This window comes from Seriola aureovittata, chromosome 13 (assembly GCF_021018895.1).
Source record: "Seriola aureovittata isolate HTS-2021-v1 ecotype China chromosome 13, ASM2101889v1, whole genome shotgun sequence".
Taxonomy (NCBI): domain Eukaryota; kingdom Metazoa; phylum Chordata; class Actinopteri; order Carangiformes; family Carangidae; genus Seriola; species Seriola aureovittata.
Window position 1 is genome coordinate 13,290,683 of NC_079376.1, and position 17,417 is coordinate 13,308,099.

General features: G+C 42.1%; 1 protein-coding gene across 1 annotated transcript in view; it reads right to left on the minus strand.

The window, feature by feature from the left end:
* mboat2a (membrane bound O-acyltransferase domain containing 2a) overlaps positions 1–17,417 on the minus strand; it is a 40,738-nt gene that overhangs the window by 13,194 nt on the left and 10,127 nt on the right. Inside the window, exons 2-3 of the mRNA XM_056393194.1 lie at positions 7,792–7,937; positions 3,894–3,971 (exon numbers count right to left, since the gene is read on the minus strand). Of these exons, the coding sequence (XP_056249169.1) occupies positions 3,894–3,971; positions 7,792–7,937 (224 nt within the window). The remainder of the gene's footprint in view (positions 1–3,893; positions 3,972–7,791; positions 7,938–17,417) is intronic.

The window sequence follows — 17,417 nt, forward strand, 5'->3', positions numbered from 1 at the left end:
CTTACTACTTTCTACAAATTTTTTTATGTGGTTTTCATAGATGTCTCAAATGTTCTGGTGCATTTATGTTTATTCTAAGTAAGACCTAAAACTTGCCACTGTTTAAGAGACACAAGGTTCAATTTTGGTTAACATAAAAAGCAGAACTAACCAAGAACTTCAAACACATATACCAGCGTCCAAGCAGCCAACACAACTTGGAACTGAAAGTGCACCAGCATGAGACCAAGAGGGTAACACTATCAATGCTAGCATCTGCTGCAGCACTGTAGCGCACGGGCTGTTGAGTCCGAAACATGTCTCAATAAATGATTTTACATCTCAATCACAAATGTCTCCTAATTGAATCACAATGCTCTGTAATGCACCTATAAAAGTGAATGTAGTAAGATCATTTCCCATCCACTGACATGAACATGAACCAACATTCTGCCTACAGAAGTTGTCTCCTCGCTTGTTTACAATAGATTTCTTGGAGCAAGTGACAATATTGTGTAGCAGACCACTCCAGAAATAACATAAAGTAACACACTTAACATATATTTAAAAAAATTACATCAAAAGCAACAAAAATTATATGTCTGGCAAATATTTTACTTGCCCCAAAGCCCGAATATGATCGATACTAGCCTATATGATATACAGTATGTTGACATTTTAATAGGGCAACAAAGCTTAATTTTTTTCTTTTGACTCTACTAACTTTTTCATTCCACTGCAACAGCCCTATTTCACCAAGCTCAGCTCTCTCTGCTGGCAGCGCACAGCTGCAGTTATCAGTGAGGATATGAGCTATACGTGCTGCAGCAGCTATATCTGCAGTCAGCCCACCACTGAGTCTTTATCCTCCTCTGATTTGTGTCTGTGTAATTCACAGCTCAAAGAGGGGTGTTTCATTTCCACTCAAGACATCAGATGGAGCCTGGGACTAAAGTAGGCTGGCCTCGCACTGTGGGACGGCGGTAGACGGGTCAACGCGTATAGACAAGGCTCCACACAGGAGATGCAGGTATTGATAAACGACGTACAGGGGGGCGATGAAAACAACACGCGGGCTATAAATAAATGTCTGAACACACCGGGACCTCTCTCCAGGGCTGTGTAAACATACGTAGTAAATGCCTCAAGGCAGACTTCATGCTCACTCAAATGCATACACTGATCCAGAGGAAATTTCCATCTGTTCAGCTTCCAGTTGTGAGGCAGTAATTCGCACACTTGTCACCGTCGTGTTCACAGTCATGCGTGCACACCAAAACTCGTCTGAATTACAAATAAGCATGCTTCTGGTACATATAGAGAATAAAACTCTCAATTTTATCCTTAAGCGAGGCCCTTCTGGGACGGGTAGATCCTCCTAGAGAGCTAAAGTTCAGTGAGCCTGGGTAAACAGCTATAGGGAGAAGTCTCACCTGTCAGAATGACCCTTCCTTTCCTCCATGTCAAACCTGTGTCTGAGAGCCAGTCAGTCCACCCCTCCTGCTTCAGGTAATTAACTGACATATGTAGGCAATGTTAGCTTGAACTGCGGTTTTCCAACCTGTGGGCTGGAGCCCGCACAAGAAGTCACAAGATAAATCAGAAGGGTCGCAAGGTGATCCACAGGATGGGAAAGTAGAAAATCTAAATAATTATAATTGTGGTTATTATTCAGTCTTTCCTCTAATTTTTTTTCTTTATTTTTAGACTGACTCACTCCCCCGCAACTGGTGTTGTAGGGGGTTGCAACTAAACATTGCCAAAATGAGCCGAAAAGTTTGAAAGCCACTGAAAAATACTAACTTGCCATGCTGTAAAAAAACAAAAAACAAACATAAAATAAGCTATAGAAATACAATAATCACTTGAGTGTGCGAGCAGCTTGAGATATTCTAATTTTGTTATGGTTCTTCTTTAGCGACAGTTTCAATTAAAGAGGGCACTTGCATTACTGTCGCAGCCCTCTTCATTCGTTACGCCATATCTAACGATTTCACGGTTCTCTGTCTCTCCTCCCCGTCAACCAGCAGGCAGTGCTGTGTTCACACTTGAGGCAAGTAGGAAAGCGTCTGGAACATTCCCTGTCTGCCCCACCACATTCAACAGGTGAGCGGTCAAAGAGAGTGGGGGTGGGGTGGGGGGGTGGGAGAGGGGAGGAGGGAGAGAGATCCGGAGCTGCACGAGAGTGAATAGTATGAAATATGATGCCCTGCCACTAGACAAAAGCTAGTCTGGTGACTCTAGAGCCACACATTCATATCCCACAGTCCAGGGAAAAAAAAAAAAAAAAGGCTTTTTGCAACTCCATCAAGCTGTCACACTGCACTCACTGTACACTTTCCCCCCCTATGGACCCCATGTCTGAGTGGGAGAACAACAAATAGAGAACATAAATCCTGCCACAGTGCACGGGCCTTGGGAGTGGTGTGCTGTACAAAGTTATGTTCCCCAAGTTTGGCTGTCCCAAGCCTGGGTGTTGTCAATGCAGTAGGAAAGTCTAATAACAAGAATCTGTCCAATGTACTCCGTGTATATACAGTATATGTATATATGTGTGCGTATTTAACATTAATCTGAATCGTTTTGTCTCTCAGCAGAATTATCATTAGCAGTGGTCTATGATTAAATCCTTCAATGTGTATTGTAACTGCTGAAAGAGGAGGGACGGCTGACGCAGAGACTGAGATGAGAGACACAGTAACAATAGCAATTTGAAAGGAATGGGACAAAAACGGGGAGAGAGGGAGCTTATTTTTTGGGAGTAGATTGGATAGAATAAAAGATGAGTAACAAATTAAGAATAAAGAGACATGTAATTTTCCTGAGAAGGTAGTGTAAAATGCCCTACATCTTTGTATTGAAATATTGGTAAGCCTTGACTACCTATGCAACTATCTCGAGGGTGATTCAAAGAGCAAAGGCCATGTGTTAAACACTGGGATGACTTTTATACTCGGTTGGCAAAATCACATAACCTGGAGTTAAACCTCAACATGTTGCTGCAATAATAGTTAATTTGTTATGCAAAAACCCGAGGCACCGGGTTCACTGCCCTCTGCAAACACGGACATGTCGGTGCGCCCCTCCTCTGTGCTTCCCCTCCTCTGTGCTTCCCCTCCTCTCTGCCGCTGAGCTGCACCTTCATCCAGAGGCCGGGTGAACCTTATCTCTGAATGTGATGGCTGTGTTTTGAGGTTTGGCATGGGCTACAGCCAGAGTTTTCAGTTTCATAAGAGGTACAGGAAGAGAGTGTGGCCACTGCTTATCTACCCACTTACACAAGAGACGGAACACCAGGCTAAAAGCACACTAATAATGTTTAGGGAGGGTGAAACCTCGAGGGAGATATGTGACGTGACATTTCGTGTAAAACACAGCTGGATGTCGAAATGCCATTGTCATTCTGTCTTTGGCTTTTGTGATTAATGTTTTGTTAGCATCTATTTAAAGGGTCCTCCCCAGGGGTAAACATCTACTGTTCACACCTATAATGCATAACCTTGAATTGTGGTTAAAAAGACAAAAAAAAAAAACATCAAAGGCAATGTGTGTGTGTGTGTGTGTGTGTGCATGTGTGTGTGTGTCTTCATGAGCCATGGTCACAGATGGAAGCCTGGGGGCAGAAACATTGTCATCGTGACCCAGGCTCATGTGCTTCAAAAAACAAAAACACAGACAAATGAGCCTGATCCATAGTCAACTAATTTGTGACATTTTTATCATCTAACATGTAATCTAACATATCTTACAAGATTTTGGTTTACTGGCTTTGTCAGACACCTTTGACGTGCTTCCAGTTCCCCTTTCGGGTTACCTAATGTGTGAAATGATGTGAGTTTCGGACACTTCCAGGAACCATGAAGTCGCGTAACAATTTGAGCAATTTGAGTCCTTTGTACTCCACTTGACCTTACTTGTGCATGTGCTCGAGGCCAGCGAAGACCATCACACTGTAGGACAGACCGCTCTGCACCAGGAAATGGAGGGAATACCTGCGAAGAGACAGGCAACATAAATAATACATTATTGATGCAAATGAGAAATACAAAAAGGAGCTGGGAGGCATTTAGTGTGTTGCTACAGGACGATTTGCTGTGGCTGACGCTTGGCGGCTCAGGATTCAGCACCAATTCTTTAGGTTTAAGCCGAGAGCTTCTGAATGCTGTCTCAGCTTACCACTGTATTCAAAACTGAACATTTTGCTGACATGGTTCATTCTTGGCTTGTTATTTACTGGAAAACGACACATGCTCCTAGCTCAGACCAGACTTTATTAGACTTTATTTCCTCACTGTATTACGGCCCACATCCTGTTTTGTTATCCCGTACTGCCATTCGGTCAAGGAAATAACAGCATTATGAAATCACAGTCACATCATCAGCCATGTGAACCTCCCCCCTCTTACTACCCAGAAATGTGTCATCTCCAGTCACAGGACAGCATGGTGACGATCACCGTCACACTATGTCCTAATCGATTCCCATGTCTTCCCCCTGCAAGATTCCTTAGATCGCACCATTGCAGGGAATTGTGTGTGAACGTGTGTCCATGTTGATCAAACATCCGCCTCTCTCCCTCCCCGTGAAGCACAAATACAGGGCACAAACACACAGTTCAAAAGCAGCAGCAGCAGCTACCAGATGGGTCTTTGAAGGGCACAGTGTGTGATGCTGCCGACGTCAAGCCCTCCAGGAGAGGAGAGATGCCACACTGTGTTTGCAGTGAGTCAACAAAGGGGGCAAGGGCATCAGGGGTTGGCAGGGTACAAGGGAGGATAGGCTGGGTGAACTAAATGAACTCTTTTTGCCCAGCAAAGAATGCAGTAATATCTGAGGAAGGCAGAGGGAACAGATATCTACGATTCTTACACAAAAGGACATTGTAAGCTCTGACCTGTTCGCTAGGGAAGTATAAAAACAAACATGACAATCTGTTCTCATGTCTAAAAAGCCAAAAAACAAACTCAGTCCCCTTTTGACGGAGGAAAACAGCTCAACAATCTCCAATTGTTTTCTCCAGTGACTTTCAACAAGCTTGTACGTCTGACAAAGAGGGAATGCATCCCAAAATAAACCAACATTCCACAGCATCCTCTAGGACCTGCAGCCAGGTGCCCTCTAAGACAGAACAGCATGAGAGAGAGTGTGTGTGTGTGTGTGTGTGTGTGTGTGTGTGTGTGTGTGTGTGTGTGTGTGTGTGTACAGTAGAAGTTGAAATTATTACGTGTGTGTGCGCACGTGAATAAAAGTGTGCAGATGAAAGTGTGTGTGGATGCTATCATGCATTACGCACAAGCAAGCTGCACTGGCAGAAGCTGACTGGGATCCTATAAACAACAAACATGTGCATGGCTCCGTGTTACTGTTACCTTACTCCACTTAGCAAGTTCATCAAATAATTTCATCCGTCTTTTTGAATCAGTGAGTTCAACCTCTGCATCATTATAAGGTAGAGTACTGCAAATCAGAAATGTAGGTGATAATAACACTTTTATTCTCGTAATTAATATATAATTTAGATAGTGTGACATAAAGCACTGAGCCAAGTACAATAAATAGCATATATTATCTTGGTAAAATGTATCTACTTATAGACATTTATATGGGTCTTTTAATTATTGTGGCAAATAAAACTCTCTGGCAAGCTTTCACAGACATACACACTTCATGTATTGATTGTTTGACCCTTTTGGAGAGAAGAATGAATTGTAGGAAACCTGAACTGTGTAATTAATGATTTCGTTTTCATTCTGAAAATATGCATCATCTTTTTTCTATCTGTGTCTGTACAGAAGAACACTATCCTCCTTTTCTTTGTGATGCATTTAAATATTTGAACTAGTACCCACTCACAGCTCAGTGATCATACTTGTGACCGATTCTATGTTTCACTTCCTCATTTTCTATACTAAGTTTTTGCTGTATGGCCAAAACGTAGTGAATATAATCTTTAAAACTCCATAAACCAGATTGCAGTATGGTTACAGTAACGGTGCCGACATCCTCACCACTTTAAACCATTTTTCTCATGCTAAATTGATTCTTCAAAAGGTTGCTGATATTTGCTCACAGAAAGAGAGAGCTCCAACCATTTGGTGTAAATTTATCTTAAAAAGAAAAGAAAAAAGGCATTATTTATTACAGGTATCAGTCCATGCTTTCACCTTCATGTACCTTTATCAAGACATTTAACTACATGATAGTCTGGTTTTCCAATTCAGGAATGAATTATACAACACTAGCTCTCCCAGCCACAACAAATGATATCATCCAACCGCAGCAGCTCAGTGTCGAGTACATGAACCGTCTGTCGTCTGTTATCAGATGAAGCCCTCACCTTACCCCTCATCATCTATAACCTGATAATCAGGTAACATTTCACCTGGTTAGCATTTTCCGCTTGCTGGATGCCTAGCTAATGTTTCCTGGGTTTGCTCCCTTATACACGTGCGTGCGCACACACCCGCACACACACACACACACACACACACACACACACACCTCCACACACAGCGCCACTTTGAGAGGCACTCTGCCAGAGGTACAGTGGGTTGTCTATTACAGGGCAATAGCTTTCTAATTGGATATCAGTTACTACCCGATCGACCCATTTGCTTTGGCAAAGATGAGGAGAATGAGGACAGGGTGAGGGAGAATGAGAAAAAGGGAAGGGCCATGAGGGGAGCGGCAGAAGTGAGAGGAGAGAAACAGGGTGATGGCTGACAAGTCGCAAACAAGGACAAGGGTGTAGGATGAAGACATGAAAACAAAAGCAGAATAAGAAACAGCAAACTCGATGGGGTGACCTTTGAAAAGAAAGGTAATGAATGAAATACTCTTTACTGGAGACTGTATAAGTCGTTACTAATTGTTAAATAATTAAAAAGGTACTTTAGCTATCTATGAAGCCATTAATTAAATTTACATTAAATGACACAATTACCCAACGTGTTAGTTAATAATTCGTTTTTCATTATTCTGTTTCAATTTCTGAATAAATTAAAATGGAGAGCCAATAGGGCATGCACTTTCATTTATTATTCAATCTCTTCACCTTTTCTCTTTATGCAGTGTAGTCACAAAACCTGTTGTCTTTTGACTCAGGGATGTGACTCTGTCTTTGGCTAAAGACTTTTCACTTGACTAAAGGGTTAACTTGTATGTATAAAGTACAGCTGAAATTAGCCTGCAACTAAAGATGATTTTAATTTTCAATAAATCTGCCCTTTCTGACTAAACTAATCATTTAGTCTAAGAAATGTCAGAAAACAGTAAAAATGTCCATCACAGAGTGATTATTATACAGTTCACAGTCAGACAAAACAGAGAAAACTTCACACTGGAGAAGCTTTGAGAAGTTTTTCATTGACAGATAAGATAATTGATTCATTTTCAGCTATTTTGGTGATCAATTATCTCTCAGTAAACTAACTGATTAGTGACTTGAAATGACTTAGCTGTAGTTGAAATGATCAGACACATTCTCTGGGGTTTAGGAAGAAGCATTCTGGGAAATGTAGTAAAATAGAAATGGACAGGCAGGGCAGCAGTGGACACTTCATGATACTATTCCTTTCATTACAAAACATTACATAACATTTCATACCAATAACTGAGCCATGAGAATAACAATATCCTTTTAAAACAGTCCAACAGCAGTAACTGTAGTAATATATCTACAATTCTATGAAATTGGGACAAGGCCACAGTCTGCTGGAAAAGGATCTTACTAAAATAATTTTGTAAATTCAGAGGAAGGAAGGAAGGAAGTGGGCACTGACAAGAAAAGCTGATCAACAGTGAGTGACTCACCAGCCAAAGCAGAAGAGAGCCAAGTAGAAGCCCAGCAGAGTGGCCACCACATGTCTGATGAAGGGACTGGTCTTACTGGGGTGGAGGTAGAGACGAAACCACACAGCCATCAGCAGGGCAAACAGCTGACATGCCACAAAGTTAACCTGCACAGAGGAACACACAAAAACATTGTTACATATGAAGCCAAAAAAACTGATAGCTAGAGCTGAGCCAACTTCTGGGATTAGATCGACATTAAGGCAGATAAATAAAGGATGAGAAATAATGAGAGAGACAACCACAAAATTGACCTGGTTTACTGTGGAAATTGTAGAAATACAGAGGATATTATCACAGTGGGAACAAAGACTGCAAGTAGTATACAGAAGTACAGGTTCAAATTTTAAGTCAGAATTTTTCTGCTGGTGGAGCTTACAATCATGAAGTGTCGGCCATATTGTCTGCAGAAGGAGTTCACCGCTGTTGTTACTATAGCAGTCTACCTGCTTTTTTTCTGAAATCCCACCAACATGTCAAATTTTCTACTGAGGAGAAAATACACAGGACCTTGTTTACATCCAATTGCTAATGCAAGAGTGCTGACTCTGACCCTTAAGACTGTGTGGCATTTGTATGTCTATTACATGTTGCACTGAGGTCCATGAGGAATGACATATAATTTCCCTGTGTATATGTCAAGCATACAGTATGTGTGGAAATGAACCTGAACATGAAGATGCAACTACACAGGTATGATCCTTTAAAGAAATACCACATTCTATCATCCTTTGAACAATGAGACAAAAGACAATCTTTTTTTTTAAATATATTATAAATAGGGACAATTAATCGAAATATTATCGAAATATCATTGTGGCCAAGTGCAACATCCAAATCGCAGGAGCTGCAATTTTTTAGATAAAGGTAAAACGTATCAGAATTATGCATTGTGGTGCTACAGAGATGCCCCAGCCTATAAACCATATTCCATATTTGCTTCTGATATTTGCATATAATTATAATGCTATATTTCTACATCTCTTATTGTCAAACACATTCTGTATGACAAGTCATAGTAAAGCTGGGCTAGACTGGGTGTTTGAGACCTTGTTTCATCTGCTAATGTCTCCAAATGGTAGAGCAAAGAGGCTTTACTCCAGACAATAGTGTGATTGACTGGATCCATCAAGGAGGGGACAATGGAAACCTCTCTGTTTGATTACTAACACTTTATCTCTACTCATCCTGAAGGAAGTGCATGTACATTATGTCCTATTGATCTGACTGGATCATGTTATCCTGTCAATTTGATTATTTTAAGACTTTTTGATGAAACCTCCCTCATGACCACGACACCCCTTCTGTAGACACTTCTTTTCCAATTATCACTCACTGACATCATTGCTGTAGGTATTACACAGTGTTGAGGGCATGTGTATGTCCTTTCAGCCTGTGCAGAGTGATGACTCAGGGGTAGGGTTTGATGTGTCTTGTGTTGTGCTATTAATAATCTTTTCCTCACTCTTATCATCACATCGTGCACTTGCGCAAACACAAACACAAAGGCTTGGTGATTTTTTTCTCCATCTCCTCTCTAAGTCTGTCCTCTCTGCCTTCAATCTCCCTTTACAAATGCAAATACACAGAAAAATCGATCATACAAGGCGTGTATTGGTAACTGTGATGCAAAAGCTATTATTTCAGCGCAATGACATCCCGTCTCATTTGTGGTCATACATGGTCATCGACGGTTCACTTTTTTTTTTTATTAAACCCAGACTAGATTATATTGTAACTGTTTAACGGCTGATTTGGGACAAAGGAGAAGCAGATGCAAGACTAATCGAACAAATCATTACAACTTAATACTGTAAAAAGGTGAAATGAACACTTATCCTCTAAGAACACTTCATTGTTTGATGTCACGTTAAGTCATGCATGTCTGAAGATATAATGGCCCGTCCATGTATATAGGTCATGTTAACAGATCCGTCTGGCCAGTAAGCAGTGAAAGGCTACAGACACCATGAGCACCATCCATTATCTATGCAACCTGCATGATTAATGAGAGAGAGAGAGAGAGAGAGAGAGAGAGAGAGACACGGAGAGAGAGAGACAGAGACAGAGAGAGAGAGAGAGAGAGAGAGGGGAGGGGGAGAGGGACAGACATAGCCTTAAGCATGTGGGCCCTTTAAGTCTGCACGGCTAACAGATGTAGTAACAAATGATCTGCGGCATTAGCCTGTATGAGTGTATTATATCAGATGGCATTTGGCACAGAATATCGGGGTTTTTGTTTTGCCATGTAAACATGAATAAACACACACAAACAAAGCACGAGAGCCTCAATAACAGGAGCTGGCCTCTGTTGTTCTTCTATTGTCATGAATGGTATTGTTCAAGGGAGGATCCCAATTGGGACTAAGATGAGTATAATTAACAAATAATCTAGCAGGAGAACCTAAAACAAAAGGCTGTGTGCTGGTCCTGATGCCACTATCCGAGCTTAGCCCAAAGGCAAACTAAAAACAAGCAAAATCTAAGTAATCCACTGGCCATTTGTTTTCAACCAAGGTGAGTCATTTTAGCCGCAGATAGTGTTTCTATGGTATCTAAAAGCAAACTGCCAGTCGACTATCTATCTCTCTACAGTATCTGCTATGAATCAACAACAACCCAACCCAGTTTTGCGCCAATAAAGATTATTTTTTATTGACACCGACTGCTACTTCCCTCATTCAGCCATGAATAATACAGTAAATAGGCCTCGTTTTCATCGAAAATCAATCCCTGACCCATGTGAATGTGTGAGCGTTGGGCAATCTGTAGTGTAACAAATCTGGCAAAATGAGAGCCAGGTTCAACTGCAAATCGCCCACTCCTCCTTTTAAACCTAAACTGCTAAAAACAAAATGAGATGTTTTGGTAATGACAGCGAATCACATCAGAAAGACCTCCTCCGGCTTCCTCTTCTCATGCGAGCCTCTTTTTCCAAACAGTGTTTACCAAATCCACAGCTTTGGATGTCATTTCATGCTTTGATTACTTCAAGCTGCTCTCTTGCTGAAGAAGCCGTCGCTTGTTGGTTGGCTGAATGAAAAAGCTGACTTGCCAGCCTGTGTGCCTGCCCACAGGATGACTGACTGGTTCGTCTGCAAACCGGCACACATGCCCACACTTGCTATAGTCGCTGGTTTATCGAAGTGACCCATACAAGCAAAAATAACCAGTAATGTCATATAGTTAAGATGGTTACGGCATGAATCAAGCTTGTTTCCATGTGCATACTAATGTGCATGCCTCCACAGCGACAAACAAAACCAAAGACAAACATATCTTATACAGTATGTTGTTAAAAGATTTTAAGAATGTATATAATAAATAGTTAATAGCAACTACTGTTCAAGCGTTTGTGTCCTTACAAATGACTTTAAGAGTGAGCTGGAGGAAGTACAGCTTGGGTCTGTGCAACAGCCTGAGAGTAAATGGGTGTGAAATCAGCCCCTCCCTGAATATCTACACATTGCTTAGTGAGGAAGGAATTTCATGTAGGAGACTGGAAGGGCGTGACAGAGGAACTGTATTGTTCAAGGCACAAGCAAAGTCAAGCTACGGGTGACTACATGAAAGCTGATCGTGTGGCAAAAGCTAAGAGCTCTCTGTAATATGAAGAATAAGAATAAGACTGCGGTGGTTGACTTTTTACAGTAACTGCTGTAGAGTAAAACAGAGATTGGAACTACACGATAACAGCAAGTGGCTTCGTGAAAAATCTGTTATGACCTCTTTGACATACACCCATCATTTACTCTAGGGGCATAAAGAGGAATAAAGTTGATTTTGCAACAAATTGCCTGTTTGTCCAAGACCACGCACCTCAGTCCAAAAAAAGCTATAGAACACAACATGACTTGTTGTGAAATGAAAAAACCAACAGAAGTCAAAATTGACAGAGCAACCAGGACACACATTTAATATTACGCTAAAATACGACTTAACTAACACAAACCCGCTCAGTGTTCAAATATCCAATGTGTTTGTTGATAAGATTAGCTAAGCCTGCTTTTCAAAGAGCCATCTCTGGTGGTTGATGAGAAGCGTGGAAATCGTCCTGTCCGACCATGAAACAGCCGGCTGTTGTTGTCTCATCGTGCAGGCTTGTAATTGGACCTGTTGATTACTGGCTGCTTTATCAGAGATTTCAGGTGCCTTGAAGCTGCATTAACTGACACACAAGAACGATTAACGAACGGGGGGGAAACATCTATAATGAGGCAGCACGTGAGAGGCTTATTTTGTTCCCTGTCACACGATCCCAACATGCATGTGATAATACACGCATACCAGGTGTGAAATACGAACAAGCAACAATCTGCATCTTAACACTTCTATTCCCATTCCCATGGTGTTTATGCTTATAATATCAACACCTATTAGGTACTCATGATGACCATACGTCAACTAATCCAAAGTATCATTATGAAAACTAAATTAACGCCTTGCAGTATCTCTCAGCACCCTATGCTATGTGTCACTTCAGTTCAGCAGGGAGTCAAGACCGATGATTGCTTTTGGGTAGATGACAGGAGTGATTCAAATTATTCAGGGTCTGTCCTCAGCTACTGGAAATGTCAAAATGTTCACAGTAACAAATGCCAAAGTATCACTTTATCTGCGTTTCTGAATGGAGCTAAAAAAAATCACTAAAAGCATAAAATGTTGTGATGTAGTAGATTGACACTGGAAATGAATGCCAGCAGTTGGGTGATCAAGTGTCAAAGTAAATATAACAGTTATTTTGCCTGAGTAGCAGTTACACAATGAAACCACATGCCAGTGGACTTGCTACATTTCACTCACAGATGTGGTTTTACACTGCGAACTGACGCAAAAGCATCACATGAAAAGACGCCTTCCTCGGGTGACTGAGAGCTCAACGCGCTGCAACTGAAGAAAAACACATGTAAAATGGACAAAACAAAAGCATCTTATAAAAACACATCAATTTGACAACACATGCGCTCTACATACACACGACACAACCGAAAACAGAAACACGTTGCAAGTAGCACAGACAACAAGAGAACTGTTTTCGGGGGGGGGGCAGAAAAAGAGTTTTGAACTAAGCTGCGACGTCCTTGTTGTTCAGTGCCTTGGGAAGTCAATAAAATTGGCTACTCATCAGCTGTGTTGGGAAATTAGCTAAGGTGTAAGTTCGATTGTGTGATTCAGATATTATTACAGATATCTGTTGTTAACCTCTCCTCAGTCTTTTCCCTGATTGCCAATTCAAATCATTTTAGCTCATGCTACTTGCAGCACGTTTGTCCATTTAGTTGTGTTATGCGTATTTGCAATGCTTTTTTTGTCTATTTGTCTGTGTTGTGAGTATTTGCAGGGTGTTTCTTTATTTGGTCGTGTTTTGTGTATTTGCAGCACATTCATCTATTTGGCTGTGTGTTGTGTATTTGCAGGGCGTTTCTTCATTTGGTCGTGTTGTGTGTATTTGCAGTGCATGTGTTGTCGAACTGGTGAAGGTGTTTTCTTTATTTGCTTGCGTTTTTGTCCATTTGCATGTGTTGTCTTGCGCTGTAGTGCATTGAGCTCTCGGGGCCACCGTACCTTCCACATATATGCAAAGAATTGTGGGGTATTCAGCAGTTGCTAATGCCCTCCTTTTACAGCAAGTTATGGTAACACGCGAATGTTAGATAATACACTGCATGACAAAAACAAAGGGACAATATCACTCTTTGTGAAAAGACAAGGCTAAAAGTGTTTTCCCTCAGCCTGTCGCCAGAGTTAGAAATAGTATTTTACTGAATAAACATTTTGCAACAGACAAGCTCCTGTGCCAGGGTGCGTTGTTTCTTCATTCATAATGCATGGATCTCCTCTTCTATTATTGATTCATTCTGAAGCCAACCTTACCCTGGGGTAAAGCACTCTTATTGTACAGAATGTAAGATCTGTGCTGCAGAACAGTTTGTAAGAGATTCAAAGGGAGACAAAGAAAAAGAAAAAGCCACCAGTTTGGATAAATGCACTGCAGCAAACCCACTGAAATATGTTCCTTTGGGGGGGGGGGGGGGCGCGACAACTACATAGAGTGGGAAAAAGACTAAATTGGAGAGAAACACTGAATGAACTTCAAGTGCAACTGTGGTGCAAAAACCATAGAACTACGCAATTACTAGCAAACAAGGGCCGGAAACAAAAGTTGAACAGTCTGGGATTTTCTGTAACTTCTAAAAAAGCCGCATCAAGGTTTTCTTGGCAGATGACACACACAATTATTCCTTTCTTTCCTTTCTTCTCACCTGTGTTAACAAACCCGTCTAACACAACATTTGCTCCAAAAGCTTAAATAAGACCCACTCCAAACCGGCTTGTTGAGAACACACCCTTAAACAAGAACTCTTTCCCTCCACCCATATCCACTATGCTCCCACTTTCTCTCAGTGCCGCAGGAGAGAGCCTTCGCAGATCAATCGCATGTCGTTACGGTGTGTATGGATCAGAGAGGCACAGAAGGTGAGAGAGTGCATGCAGATGTTTTGATGGGTAGCAGGCGCCGGTAAGCGATTAGCACTTCAGGGCAGAAAGCAGTCAGGCAGTTTCTCCTGTCAGCCGTGGCACAGGGTTGAGCTCAGATTTAAGAAGCGACATTATAGACCGACACACAGAAAGAGGCAGACTGAGAGAAGATGAAGGAGAGGGAGGAAGTCATTGTGGATGCAATGGAAGACAGAGATAAGCCAGTTTCCTGAAGCTCATTATTGAGTGAAATACAGTGTGCATGTCTCTCTGTCTAGTGTACGTGTGAGGGAGAGAAACATCAAGCCCCTCGGGGGCTCGAGCACTGCTGTCATCCTAACACCACGTTCCCGATTTTTTTCACCTTTTTGTTTCCCTGTCTTTCCTGAAATGATCACCAAAAAGGCTGATTGGGCTTCACCCACAATCATGATTTCACCACAACAGTCATAATGCCACTGTAACTGCCCCTGGCTTGTGTTTCAGTCCACCTTATCGGCTGGACATGTCCCATTAGAGAGAGCAGCTGCAGCCAGGCAGAGAGGTTGTGAAGAAACGAGCGATGACAAATGAGGAAACAGAGAGATGATGAGTTATTTGTCATCTGGGCGCAGTTTTTCCTCTTTCCTTTCATATAAAAAGAAGATCCAGAATCACCTATTTATCCTTGAGGGACTCTGAATATCTGCAGCAAATGTCACAGCAGTCAATCCAATCGCTAGATATTTCACTCAAGAACCAAAAATATCAACCTCACGGTGGCTCTAGAGGAAAAGTCTGGGAAACACCAAAGTCATAATCATCATCTGGGAAGCATGGTAGAAATGGAGGTTGATTCAATAGTCTAAAAAAAGAAAAGGGTCACACACATCTCAGGAGCAGGATTTAAATAAGAGCAATATGATGCAGGAAATGAGAATCCACATCCAATCTTGGTACTTTCTAATTTTTATTTAGCCGTCTGTGTCGGTGTGTGTGCGATGAGAAGACTAGAGAAAATGCAGGAGGTTCTCTAGGGGCACTGAGACAGATAAGGATCTGAATAAAACTGGCTTGTTCAGTCTGAACTACTGTCTATAGGCGCAGGACACCTATCCCATGAGAGAGCTCTTTGCTTAGGTAATGAATTTCACTCAATGAGCCCGAGTAGCATCACACAGACACACACACAAACACACACACACACACACACACACACACACACACACACACACACACTACTGAGGTAATATAATTTTTCATAAGTAGTACTCTTCTCTCCCCTCCCCCTGCATGGTCTGTGTTTAGCCCAGTGAGACGAAAATAGTTCCCTCTTACAGGGAGCAGTGTATGCTTCCCTATCCAAGCTTTACCCACAACGACTGGTGGGTTCCTGTTTGTGCATGTGCGCCTGCATCTGTTTGTGTGCATCTACACAAAGTGGGAGATAAATTTAGACAGTCATTAGCATAAAACCCTTTTTTCCATGTCATTAAGTCACACCACCGCACCCCCCCCCCACACACACACACATACCCCCCATTCCTCCACCCGTACAGCTTATGTGGCGCTACAGTCCCGTTCTGCACAGTCTCATTTCATTTCCATCAGCTGTAGTCCACAATGACTCATGCAGATTCACGGCGCTGCTGCCAGCGTGGAGGGAGGGAATCAAAGGCCTGAAGTTAAACTCAACTAGTGTCACCGTCTGAATTCTAAGGGCTATGGCTATGGAGCATAGATAGTATATTACATATATGCAGGTCCTTATCCTCTTTAGGGAGCTAGAAAGAGCAGTGATGTTTAATTCCCACAGAGAGATTAAAAACAGCTGATGATATGAGTGTTTGCAAATGTTATAAAGGGTGCGGATGAAGCAAGGAAGAGCGAGAAAAGAAAAACGCTTAGAAAATTTTTGCTAAATATAGGAAACGTGCAGGAGACTGTACAAGCACAGACCGTAACTTATTACTGTTTATGAAGCAATAAATTCAGGTTTCAATCAGAAACATGGGAGAGAAGATCGTAGCAAGAAAAGCCAGCTGGAGAATGCACATTCTGCTCCATCCTCTGCCATTCAGCCCCATTCCTAGCTGGAGAGAAATGAGAGCAGTGAAGGGTCTGCCAAACACACACACACACACACACACACACACACACTCTAGCAAACAAACACATGTGCATGTAGTCACACTACCTGCAGCCAGACAAAGACACACGCAATGTCATGACTACTTTAGTCTTGGCTGACAAATTTGGCACAGCTGGTCATGGCTCCTCAAGACAAACTGACTTTTGTGTGTATGTGTGTGTGTGTGTGTGTGTGTGTGTGTGTGTGTGTGTGTGTGTGTGTGTGTGTGTGTGTGTGTGTGTGTGTGTGTGTATGTGTGTATGTGTTCGCGTGCACAGTGAAACTAGATCATGCTGAGAGGATGGGAACAGCAGTATTCTTGTTATTTGCATGATGAGTTTGTTGCACTGTTTTGTGTTTACGTGGAAGCAGCAATAGATTTACTACAATACTTAAAAAAAAGCTTAAAATGTGGTTGTGTTGATGCTGGAAATCATGAGGAAAGTGCCAAGGGGGGATAGAAGCAGCCCAAAGGAAGCATGCACTGATGCGTGCGTACACACAAACACACACACACATACACACACACACACACACACACAGGAGTGTTAAAGCCTGCAGCGTGGCACTCTCCCTCTCTGAGCTGATCCACAGATCCCAGTCAGCCTCTACGGTCAAGCTGGCTATTAATAGCCAAACAATCAGCCATTCCCCACAAGGCAGCCAGCATCACTGGGCCAGAACCAAGCACACAATATATATGTGTGTGTGTGTGTGTGTGTGTGTGTGTGTGTGTGTGTGTGTGTGTGTGTGCTTTCTTTAAAAATGCACGAAACAGACCCACACAAAGATTATAGGGCTGCTTTTGGTCAAATGTGCTCTGAGCAGTCATCCTGGTTCAATGGGAGAGCTTCGTGATGAAGTAATGTTATCGCAGCAGGATACAATTACAGTGATGAGTGACTTTGGCTTATGTGCATACTGTATGTTACCATGTCAGTGCAAAAACAAACACAGAGCAAACGAGGAACAGGAGGAAGGGGAGAATGAAGGAGAG